Source organism: Talpa europaea, assembly GCF_964194135.1.
Source record: "Talpa europaea genome assembly, chromosome: 6".
In the NCBI taxonomy this organism is placed as follows: Eukaryota; Metazoa; Chordata; class Mammalia; order Eulipotyphla; family Talpidae; genus Talpa; species Talpa europaea.
In genome coordinates, this window is record NC_140072.1 from 73,679,677 (window position 1) to 73,692,523 (window position 12,847).

Sequence of the window (12,847 nt, forward strand, 5' to 3'; positions counted from 1 at the left end):
TAGCTCAGGACATCCTTTCCCCCTAACAGGATGAGCATCTCTGCATTGAAGTTAAATAGCTGCCCTTTTAAGTTGTCCATAAATTAAATCATTCTCTATTTCTCCAATCTCTGCCTCCCTTTACCACTTGAAGGAAACCAAAGCCAGCGTTAACAATGTTGTCCTTGGTTCTAGGATGTCTGTTTTTCCAGGTGGAATTAGTTACATTCCTCCTGCTGCCCTTATCTCTGAAGCTTTCCTCGATTCTCCGAGGTCCCCTCCTGCAGTGTCCCTAAAACGGCCTAATTACCCTAACTTGCCCTATGTCTCAGCACTGAATTATGTTTGATTAAATATATATGTATAGGGCCTCCCCTGTGACGCAGCAGGTTGAGCGCAGCACTGTGAAGTTTCCGCAGCCTCTGCAGGGCGGGCTGGATTCACGGCCGCCAGGGAAATACCCACACGGCCCCGCAGACCTCTCCTGTCTGGCCTGCTGCTCCCCTCAGCATTGTCTTGGGTCCGTCTGCCTGTTCTGCTCCCCTCTCTGTCTCTGGTGAATCCTCTCACCCTCCCGCGCATCTGGCCTGTACCCCGGTTCTTGTATAAATAAAATCTTTAATATATATGTATATATTTAATATCTGTGTGTATGGCACAGTTTTTGCAATGGCCATTCCGCTCCCTCAGTAGACGGGTCCTTTTCTTAGAAAGTCTTCCCGGAGGGCCTCCGGCCGGGGCCCACAGTGCGCGTCCGGTGGGGGGAGCAGTCGTGGCGCCGCTACCCGCGCGCCGCCAGGCTGTTGCCCCACCAGCGGTGGCTTCGGAGCCAGAGCGAAGGGCTAGCCTCCAGCCCTTCCGGGTTTGCGCCCCAGCACCGGCGGCCAATCAGTCCTGGGCTCCGACCCACGCCCTTTCCTCCGGCCAATCCCAACAAGTTCCGCCCCCCACGGCCCCTCCCCCGCCTCATGGAGGCTCCCCGGCACCCCCCCCCCGCCCTTCCCCGCAGGTAGTCGCCCCCGCCCACTCCGTCCAGACCGCGCCGCCTGCCCCGCCCTTCCGCCCGGAGCCGGTTGGCCCGCCCACCCACTTCCCGCAGGTTCCGCGCGGCCTGGCAGCGCCCGCTTGGCTCTGATTGGGCCATGCGCCTGACACTCCAGAGTGCTGCCCAGCCATTGGCAGGTTCCCCTCGCGGCGCGTCACGCTGCCCGAGTGGAAGCGGGCCGGGCGCCGAGCGCTGGAAGCCCCGGGCTGTGTGTCGTCGCCGCACTTTCTCGGCGGTTTGTGGGGCTCCCGTTATGGCGGCGGAGGGGGCGAGCGTGCCTGCAGCGCCTGTTTCGGGCGCCAGCGGCAACGCTGAATCGCCCGAAGTGGACGGAGAGGGGACAGGAGCGAGGGGCGAAGAGAAGGACGCAGCCGCGAAGGCGGCGGAGGCCGTTGGCGACAGCGAGGAGGACGGCGAGGATGTGTTCGAGGTGGAGAAGATCCTGGACATGAAGACCGATGCGGTACGTGCGGGCGGGGGAGCGCGCAGGCCGCGTGCGCCTGGGGTGGAGACTCCGGCTCCCGGGACCCCGGCGGGACCCGGCGTGTGCGCGCTACGTGGGCCGGGGGTAGCGGCCAGCGGCGAGCAGGCGGACACCCGGTGGCTGGGCCGGACGCTCAACTCGCCCCTGGGGCTGTGGCCGTGAGGACATGTTACTACAAAGGGTTGTTAGTAGAAGAGGTGAAGGAGTTTGGGGTGAGGTGTGTGAGGCTCAAAAGGGTATAGAAGTTGGCGACGGGCTTACATGGTCACCGGTGTTAAGGTACATGATTGGGCCATTGCTGGGTGCTAGGAAGAGGGAGCGGGGGCAGAGAAAAGCATCCCTTACCCCGTGGGTTTTTCTAGGCTGGCATATAATCAAACAAGCATCAGACTGACTGACGAGGGAAAGCCAGAAAGAGCTCTTATGACTCTGTCTGATGCTTGCTTGCTTATTTCCCAGCCTAGAAGAACCCACAGGGGCACAGGATGATTTCCTTTGCTTCCCGGCAATTTGTCGAGCAAGCCAGAAGATACTTTACAGGCTGGACGCTCGATTCTGAAAGCTGCCCTGGAAAGAGATCCTGGATGTCTGACAAGAGCCGACTAAAAGGTAAGAATTCTTACCAAGTCAGACTCCTGAATCTCTGTCCACGAAGCACGAAGGCGAGAGATGATGTGAAATCTGTTTAAATGGATAAGAGAAAAGGATTTCTGGATAAAACAAATAATTGGTATTGAACCTTTTGGCTTTAAAGAATTTTCACCTTAATATTGGTTGCTTTCCCCAAGAAGGTGTTTGTTTTCTCTCTTTTCTGTTTGTCTTTTAAGATTTTGCCCACAAACCTTGTTGCTTGGTATCTGTTCAGTAATGTAGGTCCAAACCTTTTTGGAAAGTGAGATTTGGATATCAGTTAAGCTAGCTTCTTGGGTGATCTATAGTATTTTAAGAACTTTTGTTCTTTGTATTGATTGATCCATTGGTTTTTGTTTCTCCCAGAACTTTTGCTGCCTCCCCAAAGAAGTTATTTGTTTTCTAGCTTTTTCCTTTGGTGCCCTCTTGAGACTCTTATTTTCAGTCTTCAAATGAAGAACTATTCTTTCTGGGATATTTTGTTTTGAGAAATGAGATCTCCTGCACTGTGTTTCGATGTGCTGTTTTATGTTCCAATTCAAGACATGGTCTTTTCCACCTTGAGGTACAGTCTGTTCTGTTCCATAGGTAGACGTTCCATTTCCCCAATGTTTTCCAAGTCTGGGAAAGGAACTGTGCCTCCAGAGTAAACTACTTTGGATTTTAAGCTATAAAAAATGCTTTTTTGGTTGGCTAAATAGATGTTAAATTGGACAAACTGATACAGGGCAGCAAGGGGCCCTCAAACTGGCCAAGAACACTGCCCAAATGGTTTATTGGTCATTGAGTTCTTCACCCATGCACACAATTGCAAAATTACTCAGGTTGAGAGAACAACAATAATGGGATTTATTTAACAAACCAGGGAAAAAGAAAGAGTTGCTGAGGCCAAAAATGGCCCTTTACCTCCCCCGACGTAGTGTCCAGTGTTTTTGAAGTGCTCAACACAAACACTCCAAAGATGGTGTTTTTCCACCACTGAGGACACAGAACTCCTCTCCCAAACCATAGGCCACACTCCCAAGATGGCATCTTCTTGCCACTGCAGACCTGGAGCATGTGGCAGCCAGATCATAGGCCATGATCCAATTCATGAAGACGACAGAAGACACAAGAGGAGATGCTCCCTAGAGCTGATGAGACGCCTCAGCACAGCATCAGACAAGCAACACTCAAACTCTCAAAACAGCAGCCGCAGCAACTGAACTACCTAACAAATGGCCACACTCATGCAGCTCAGTAAGGTGCCTACTCTGGGTCTTTGCTTTCCCTGCCAGGCTGTAAGGTCAGCAAAACTGGCAACAGTTTCAGTTGCTCAGCTACCTGCAAAGCCTCTGAACTTTTCCTCTCTGAGATTGACTGCTGGAAGCCGCTCCACTTTCTTCAGAGGCCTGCAACAGCCTCCTGGAAGATCTGCATGGTGGGGGGACAGAAATTGCTGACTTGGGAATCACTGACATCCGAAAATGCTGAATCCTAAACTCCAAATCCTGGGGGCTGTTTCTTCAGTCCCATATATTTCTTATCAGTCTCCACCCCAAAATGCCATACTTTGTTCACATTTTCCCTAGGGCTATCAGTTCTCACCAGCAGCCCCCTCCAGAGGGCACAACCTCTAATAGTCTTTGGATTCAGCCACTGGTTATAAAACTTCTAAATTGTTTATTGGATGTATTAAAAAACTTCGAATTGTCTCAGTCTAAATTTCTTACTGGAAGAAATTTGAGTCAGTAAAGACAAGGGAACTGCAGAGAAGAAAATACAGAGAAGTATTTTGGTTATCCATTGGAACTTTTTTTTTTAAGATTTATTTATGCATACAAGAACTGGGATACAAGCCAGAGATATGGGGGGGGGGGTGAGAGGATTCACTAGAGACAGAGTGGGGAACAGAACGGGTGGATTAACTGAAATACATTGCTGAGGGGAGCAGACAGAAGCAGTCTGCTGCGCCATGTGGGTCACCTCCCTGGCTGGGGATTGAACTCACTGCAGTGGCTGTGGATAGCTTCATAGTGCTGCATCTTAACTGCTTGCGCCACCAGGGAGGCCCCATAGGGAAATTTTTTTAAATAATACAAATTAGGCTTGAAACCTTGGTTATGGCCCTAGTTTTACAAAATCTCATCAATAAATTGGGTCATTAAATCAAATATTCCCTTAGGCTACCAAGGGCACTGGAGAATTCTTGAATTTCCAAAACTGTATTTTTACACGCTAAACTCAAAACCTCAGATTTTGTAAGAATTGATTAGGGTCACAGAATGATAGAATGTTCATGAACATTATGAACAGTCTGAAAATATACCCCAGCCTATCTCTTGTGGCCTTCTGATGGCCATCCTTCATAAGATAAATCATAGAATTGAATAAGGTGTTTTCTCGTAACTTTCAGAGGACTGCCCTAGGCTCGACAAAGACATGACCTCATTTAATATCTATTGCAAACCCTCAGGGTGACTACGGCATTTCTTTGGTTTTTTGGAATAGTTCTAATCTTGGACACTAAATAGGACACATTCTAGCATGTAAGAATCTTAGTTACCATCTTTAATAGAAAAGTACATTGGGAAAAATGTAGCTAATGGATGTATTAAACTTAATATAAAGGGTACAGCCTAAGTTCTTTGAGGAATTAAGCTGTCCATATCTTACAAATGGAATCTTTACCAAACTTATGGTGTGACTCCAGAAACAACTCCAAAGTCCACCAATCCAAAATGCAGGATTTTAGAGAAGGAAAAAGCAATAGGTCTTAGGAAACTGAGGCATATTTTCAACATCCATCTTAGCAACCAAAGAGCCATTCTTAGAAACGCAAATTTAAGGAACGATTTTTTTTTTATCTGAAGGAGTTAGTTAAGAACTGTTTATAAATTGAATCAATGAAAGTTCTCAATGTCTTAAGAAATATTGGTAAAATAACTTTCTTAAAATCAGTACACATGGCTGAAATTTTAAAAAGAAAATTAAGAAATCTCTGTGTCTCATTTTCTGTTGTCAGTCTTTCCCTTTGTGTCTTTCATCTCTGGATGGCAGTAATAGAATTGATTCTAAAATTGGGTTATAAGTATTTTATAAATTCTAATATAATAGAAACTAACCCAGTGTTTTTCAAGAAATCAGATGTAGGAGTTTTGGTAAATGAGAACTATTAGTGATTTAATTTAAAGCATTCATGCCTGAGAATTATAATAATGAGCATTAAAGTTTTAGTCCATGTTTAAATCAGAATTAACTTATCCAACGAGAAAAAGAAACTGAATTGAGCTCATACGGTTCTATGGCTAATATCAAAAGAAGCGGCCCCAAAATGGAGTCATTTGTGGGCAACCTCAATATAAACTTGCTTGAGCTTTTTTTTTTTTTAATTTTTTTAAGTATTTTTTTTTTTTTAATAGAGGCATGTTTTATTTATTTGTTTGTTTGTTTTTTGTTTATACATGCACTGGGTACAGTCAGAAGCGCGGGAGGGTGAGAGAATTCACCAGAGCCAGGGCAGGGAGCAGAGCAGGCAGAAGGACCGAAGTACACTGCTGAGGGGAGCAGCGGGCGGCAGGAGAGGTCTGCGCGCCATGTGGGACCCTCCTCCGGTGGCCGGGGAGCAGCCGGGGATCGAACCGGCGCCGCAGAGGCCGCGGGCAGCTTCGCAACCCAGCGCTCAACCGCTGCGCCACCGGGGAGGCCCTAAACTTGCTTGAGCTTTAAGCAAATGATGGTAAGAATCGCTAACGAATATTTGTTTCTCAGACTTTTGGTAACTTGAAGCATTTGAACCAAGTTAAAGAGTGGGTTAAATGATTGTTTCAGGCAATTCCAGTTAGATTGAATTGGAGGTTTTGTGTGGTTCAGATGATCCCAATCATCATGGGTCCCTCTGAGAAAGAATTCAGCAGTTGTTCCCATTCTCAGCACACAGCGAATTTATTAAGGAAAGGAGGAAAAGGAAAGAGAGGCACCTACATAGACAAAGGTGGGCAGAGAGCTGCATTTTGCTAGAGCAAAGGGCACCCTTATATATAATTTTATCCTTTGATGAAATTAGTGTGGAATTTCTCACCTTGGGGTCAGATTGATTCTCTGCATCTGTAATCCTTTTTTTTCCCCACCTCTGATTTTTTTTCTGACCCCACCTCCAGTTCCAGGAAACTTCCATCCTTAACTTTTCTACTCTAAGCAGCTTTCAACTCCACCCTTAGGAGAAATGAAAACTTGCAATCAGTAACTCCATTTTAAATTTGTTCCTTTAGTCATTAAGTAGTTTCCCAACTAACTTTTGCAAAATTAAGCTTTTACTAAGTTTAATAAAGAGAATTCATTGACTGTCTAAATCATTCTGTCTAAAATTACTGAAGCTTTAGATATACCTTTGGTTCCTTATTGACAGGGAGCCAAAGAATTTAATGAATAAACTATGTCATATCCTAAAAGAAAAATTTTAAAACATGTTTTAGAAATTGTGACAGATTACTTATAAGTATTCCAGTCTAAAGGGATAATTGTCGCCAGCAGGGAAGCAGACCACCTTGGTGGGCTTCCTCAGGATAGGTGTCACCAGTAAAGCTCTGACCATAAACAGTGCCTTTCAATATGCTTTATTCACACAAGTCGCACAACAGTCAAACACCATGTCTAGCACTACCCTATGGCTATGTCCCTCAAGCGATAGCTTACCACAGCCTCACTTTCAGTCGCCCTGGGCGTGGCAGCTCCAGTTCAATCTCTTGAACTCGGAGGCTCGAATTCGGTCTGGGTTCCGCAGGGACGACCGGCGGCCGCAGCCTACGAACATTGTTCCTGGTCTTCTTCGGTGGATCTCCAAGGGGTGCGACCCCTCTGGTCGCACAGAGTGCTGTGCTGGTCCTGAGCTTTGTGGAGCCCAAGTGCTTTGCGATCGCTCAGTTTATGTACTTTCTCTAAGCTAGGTTACAGCATTTATTTTTCTCAACATTTTCAATAACATATTTACATCCAATATTCAGTAACATATGCACATAAATATTTACATCTTTCACCAGAATATTCACTGCAAATTCGTTATCACAACAAAAATATTTACTTTCATTCTTCCTATTATGTCATCATCCTTGGAGAGCTGGTATCTGATAAAGATGTGCGTTTCATTAGCATCTACCTGCGTCTGAGGTGTGCAGCCTGCGTCTGTGAAAGGCTGGGATCGGATAGGGATGCAAGTGATGTTTACAGTTTACATACTCGCTACAACGATGGTATGATAGTTATTATCATATCGTACAAGTCCAGAAATTGTTAAAGATGGGGCCTCCCTGGTGGCGCAAGGGGTTAAGCAATGCACTGTGAAGCAATCTGCAGCCTCTGCAGCACAAGTTCAATCCCCAGCCGGCCAGGGAGCAGCCCACATTGGCGCAGCAGATCTCTCCTGACTTGCCCGCTGCTCCCGTCAGCAGTGTACTTCGGTCAATCTGCCTGTTCTGTTCCCCGCTCTGTCTCTGGTGAATCCTCTCACCAACCAACCCCCTCCCCCCCCCCCCCCCCCCGCATCTCTCGCCTGTACCCTGGCTCTAATATGCATAAATAAATAAATTTTTAGAAAAAAAAAAGAAATTGTTAAAGATGGAATAACTATGCTTGCAAGTAAAGTGAAATTTGTGTTTAGGGAAAAAAATATATTGGGAGTGCATACCTTTTTTGAGGGTTAAGAAAGTTTTAGTGTCAAAATAACTGGTTATTTTTGTAATGGGAAATGGGCACAAAAAGCTGTGGGAGGTTTGAAAGAGTATAGGAAAATAGTTTTATGTTATCAAATGGCTTGTTTTAAGGGATTTTTTTTTTAAATTCAGCTTTAATATCAGTAGTGTACCTACATTAATCTGTAACAGGGCAGAATGAGGGGCATTCCGGTTCTCCAGTGCATAAGACCCTCAATGAAAAAGAGCTTTAACACAATTAGTGTGCAATAGATAATTAGTGTACAATAGAAAAACAATAGTTAAAATGGTTTCCAGTTAAACTCCCAAAGTTACCCATCTCCTCATGGGTAACCCTGTTTGGCATTTGCCCAGCCAAACAGGGTTAGCCCAAAGTGGGGCCACGGAGGCCCAAGCGCTTGCCAAAGTCTAAGGTACCTTCTGGTGAGGAACCACAGGAAAGGGGCAGAAGGGGCCTGGCAAGTCTGGAAGGAAAAGAACAAAATAAAAATAAAGTCAGGTAAAGGTACAAAGGTACAAGTCCAAGGGCAAGAAGCAGGCATGGTTTCTTCACTTGTCTGTGGTCGACATGCCTCCTCCATATGTTATTCTCATTTTCTCTTCCTGGTTTTCCTCCAGTCTTCCTCTTTCAGTCCTTTTTCTAGCCTTTACAAGCTTTACCTCCCTGCCCAACACCACCCTTCCTTAGAATGGAGCAACCAGGAACCTCCCCTTTCCCTGGGGTTTACACTGTTATAAAACCAAACTAATTTCTTTCCTCTGCTAAGAGGGACATAATGCGCAGCTTTGGGAAACTGTTTAATATGAAGCTCTGATGGTTTAAGGCTTCTGATTAGACAGAAATCTAGTCCTGTCAGCATTGCTGAGCTTTGTCAGAAGTAGAAGTGCTCTTTAAAATCTTCGTCACTTTGGGCAGTTAGTAATGTTTCATAAAAATCTGTAGAAATGTTTTAAGTCTGTGACAAAACTTCCCTAAAAATCAAAATTGTAAAATATTAAATTATTTGATTAATTTTTTAAAACAGGAGATGTTGGAAGGAATTCTAAGACACCCAAAAAATTGTTTCCTTGTGGAAAAGGATATTAAGTTGAATTGGGCCAATGTGGGAATACTGAAACTTCATGGAAAACATTGTCATAGAGAAAAATGTTAAACCTATTTAGCATGTATTCGAATTAATAAGTCTGGTGTCTTCAGGTATAATAGTACTAGGCCATTCTTATTGGTCTAAAATGATGTATGACACAAAATTGAGCAAACATCCTTCTCAATTTTGTTATGATCAGGTCTTTTTTTTTTTTAAGATTTATTTATGTATTTATTTATACATGCACTGGGTACAGTTAGAAGTGCGGGGAGGGTGAGAGAATTCACCAGAGCCAGAGTGGAGAGCAAAACAGGCAGAAGGATCAAAGTACACTGCTGAGGGGAGTAGCGGGCGGCAGGAGAGGTCTGCACACCATGTGGGACCCTCCCCGGTGGCCGGGGATCGAACCGTCGCTGCAGAGGCTGCGGGCAGCTTCGCAACCCAGCGCTCAACCACTGCGCCACTGGGAAGGCCCTATGATCAGGTCTTAATTACTGTTATTTTAAAGTCTGCCATTTATAGAAGCTATTATGTAGTTTGCTTTGTATTCAGAGAAATTCACAGAAAGAGGACTCTGACAAATATACTAGTATAGTGTTTATAGTTCCATAGTCATGAAGCTGAGAATAAAAAAGTTGCGGAGCTTATGAAAAAAAACAGACTTGTAATAATTACTAACATTTTCTACATGGGACTAAGTGGATAATGGAAGAGGGATATAATTTTTATTTATTTATTTTTTTAAGATTTATTTATTTATGCATACAAGAACTGGGGTACTGGCCAGAGGTGCAGGAGGGTGAGAGGATTCACCAGAGACAGAGCGGGGAACAGAATAGGCAGACTGATGAAATACACTGCTGAAGGGAGCAGCAGGCGAGACAGGAAAGGTCTGCTCACCATTTGGGTTGCTCTGAGGTCGGCGGGGATGGAACTGGCACTGCAGAGGCTACGGACAGCTTCACAGTGCTGCCCTCAACCACCTGCCCCGCCAGGGAGGCCCCAGGGATATAATTTTCATTGACTTCTACTTGAAATACTATTTTATGTTTTGCTTCCTCATTTGCAACAATGGTAAATTATATCTCTGAGCAGAACTATCTTGTGTTTACATTTTTTCTCTCCTTAATACTATCATAATATGTAAAAATGGCAATAGGCAGTCTTATCACTTGTGAAAATATATCTCTCTTTGCATAACTTAAATAAGGAATTTAATTTGTTTCTCCTTAGAGAATTGCCAACATGATTATATTACTGTCATTTTGATTGGAATATCACAGGTGAGACCAGATTGCTTCTGGGAGTTGAGAATGAACTGAGTCAAGACGAAAAAAGCCTGCCACCTTGTCTTTAGGGTTCCAGAGACTCACAGAAGAGTAGGGAAACTTATCTCTATTGGCAGGCAGAGTCCCCAGTGAGAAAAGCCTTGGGAACATGAAGAAGAGAAAATCTTAAGCAATGCTACAAATGTTGCCAGTGGAGTCTGGTGAGACCTTTCCATGCCATGGCCCCTGACTGCTAGACAGAACAAATGTTGAGAGCTCAATTCAGATGTCTTATGGAAAGTTCCAACAAAGCCAACATCTTATGCTTGGTTATTGTGTCCTATGAGTTAATGCAAAAAAAAAAAAAATGCTGACTTTGGTAGCATATATACTAAAATTGAAATGGTACAGAGAAGATTGGCATGACCTCTCAACAAGCATGATATGCAAATTGTGAAGAATTCCATATTTTTTACATAGTCAGAACACTTCATGACATAAGCTTTAGTGATGTCTTTAGCGAAGCATCTCCAACAGCAAGGAAAACGAAAGAGAATATAAACAACTGCAACTGCATTAAGCTTGAAAGCGTCTGCACAATGAAACAAACTACTGAAATGGAAGGACACTGCTGAACAGAAAATATTTGCACACCATACGTTTGACATAGGACTGATACTGAAGATCTACAAAGAACTCATACAACTCAACAAAAAATAACACAATCAAAAAATGGGCAGAAGAAGAGTTTATGCAAAAATAGATCAAACAAATTAAGTTAGATGTAGTTTATAAAAGCATTTTGCTGTACTATTTGATAAAATAGGGATGAAATTGGAGAGAAAATGATTTTAACAGTAATCTCTCGATCATTTTTGAGATTTTTTTACCTTGTTTGAACCTAAATTTTTGTGCTATTTGAGTGTCTTCCAGCCTTTTTTTTTTTTTTTTTGCAATGAACAGATAGGACAAAACAATTTATGAATAATAACAGCAGGCAATAAATGTTGTAGGAGTTCAGAGGAGAGACAAGTAAAAGATATAAAAGACATGGTAGACATTGTGGAGGAGGTGAAACCTGAAATTCCTCCTATGGAAGAGCTACGATTTGGTTAGACAAAGGGAGGTCAGGCAAGCTTTCCAGATGTGATCCCATCAGGAGACAGGCCCAAAGTGTAGAACATGTGGGCTGTTCACAGTGAGTGATCTAACTTGGCTGAAAAACATGCTTTATGTTAAGAAATACTAGTTGGAAGGGTTGTGCTTTAGGGCAACCAGAAAATGGGATGACCCAGTTTGTGAGTCCTTACCCAGGTACTTAACAATATAGGACAAGACCCAGAAACAGATTTACAAAGGGAGTGAGAAAAGAGAAAGCTAAGAGAGAGAAGAATATTGAAGAATTTTGAGACTCTCCTGACCCTATATCCTGCCCAGCACATGGTGACTACTAAGGCAGGGATCACATCATCCTTGGTTTCAGTGGAACCACACAGTAATAAGCTTTTTTACAAAATGTCACTGTCTTGTTAACAAGAAAGATTCGCTTTTTCATTAACTTCCCCCTTTTATTTTTTTCTTTAATTTACTGGTCTTTTTTTTTTTTTTTTTTAGTATCAGTGTAGATACGCTCAAGATGTGTTCTGTACCATCAGCAGATAGTGTCAGCTGAACAGAGACCAGGATGGGTACCAGTGGAAGCCAAAATAAGACCAGCTAGCCTGTGCTCAGTCTTTCTTTTTTTTTTAAAGATTTATTTATTTATACAAGAACTGGGGTACAGGCCAGATTCGCGGGAAGGTGAGAGGATTCACCAGAGCCAGAGTGGGAGTAAACAGGCAGACTGACGAAATACACTGCTGAGGGGAGCAGTGGGCACAACAGGAGACGTCTGCCGCGCCATATGGGACCCTAGGCCATCAAACCGGCGCTGCAGAGACTGCGGACAGCTCCACAGCACTGCGCTCAACTACACAGTGCCGCGCTCAACTGCCTACGCCACCAGGGGAGCCCCTGTGCTCAGTCTTTTTAAGGTCAACCTTACAGCTCCTGTGCCCTGATTTCCCAGCAGACCCCGTTCAGGAAGTCACGGGGCTGGAGTCCAGAAAGCTTTCCCTTTTGCCATTGAGTTGGCTGTGAGCACCACCCACTGGTTCTGCACTTGTTCCTCCTTATTCCTCAGACAAAGTGGAGTGCTGTTGAAATAATGCTTTTCTTCACATTAGAGTCCATTGTCCACATCATTGTTTTGGTGTTTCTCAAAGTCTTAATTTATCTGGTTTGGACCTCCCTGGTAGCTTAGGGATTAAGTTTTAGTGCTGTCATCCCTAAGGCCTGAGTTCAATCCTGGGCCCAGGAACTAACCCACATGGCACAGCAGACCTCTCCTGTCTCCTGTTGCTCCCCTCAGCAGTGTATTTCAGTCAGTCTGCCTGTTCTGATATCTCTGGTGAATCCTCTCACTCCCCACACCTCTGGCCTATACCCCAGTTCTTGTATGCATAAATAAATGATTAAAAAAAAAAATCTCTCAATCTTTTGCCCAGATTCTTCTGTTAATATTTGCTTTCTTTTTTCTCTCTATTTTTTTACCCATTTGAACAATAAATAGTTTTTTAAAAAGCTATATTAAGTAACAGTTGCCAGTATTTTTTTACACATCCAGA

General features: G+C 44.0%; 1 protein-coding gene across 1 annotated transcript in view; it reads left to right on the forward strand.

Moving 5' to 3' along the window:
• Positions 1–1,254: 1,254 nt before the first annotated feature.
• Positions 1,255–12,847, forward strand: part of MPHOSPH8 (M-phase phosphoprotein 8) — a gene marked incomplete at its 3' end in the record, with an annotated part of 47,518 nt that continues 35,925 nt past the window's right edge. Inside the window, exon 1 of the mRNA XM_084235419.1 lies at positions 1,255–1,487. Coding sequence (XP_084091545.1) covers positions 1,278–1,487 — 210 coding nt within the window. The 5' untranslated portion in view covers positions 1,255–1,277. The remainder of the gene's footprint in view (positions 1,488–12,847) is intronic.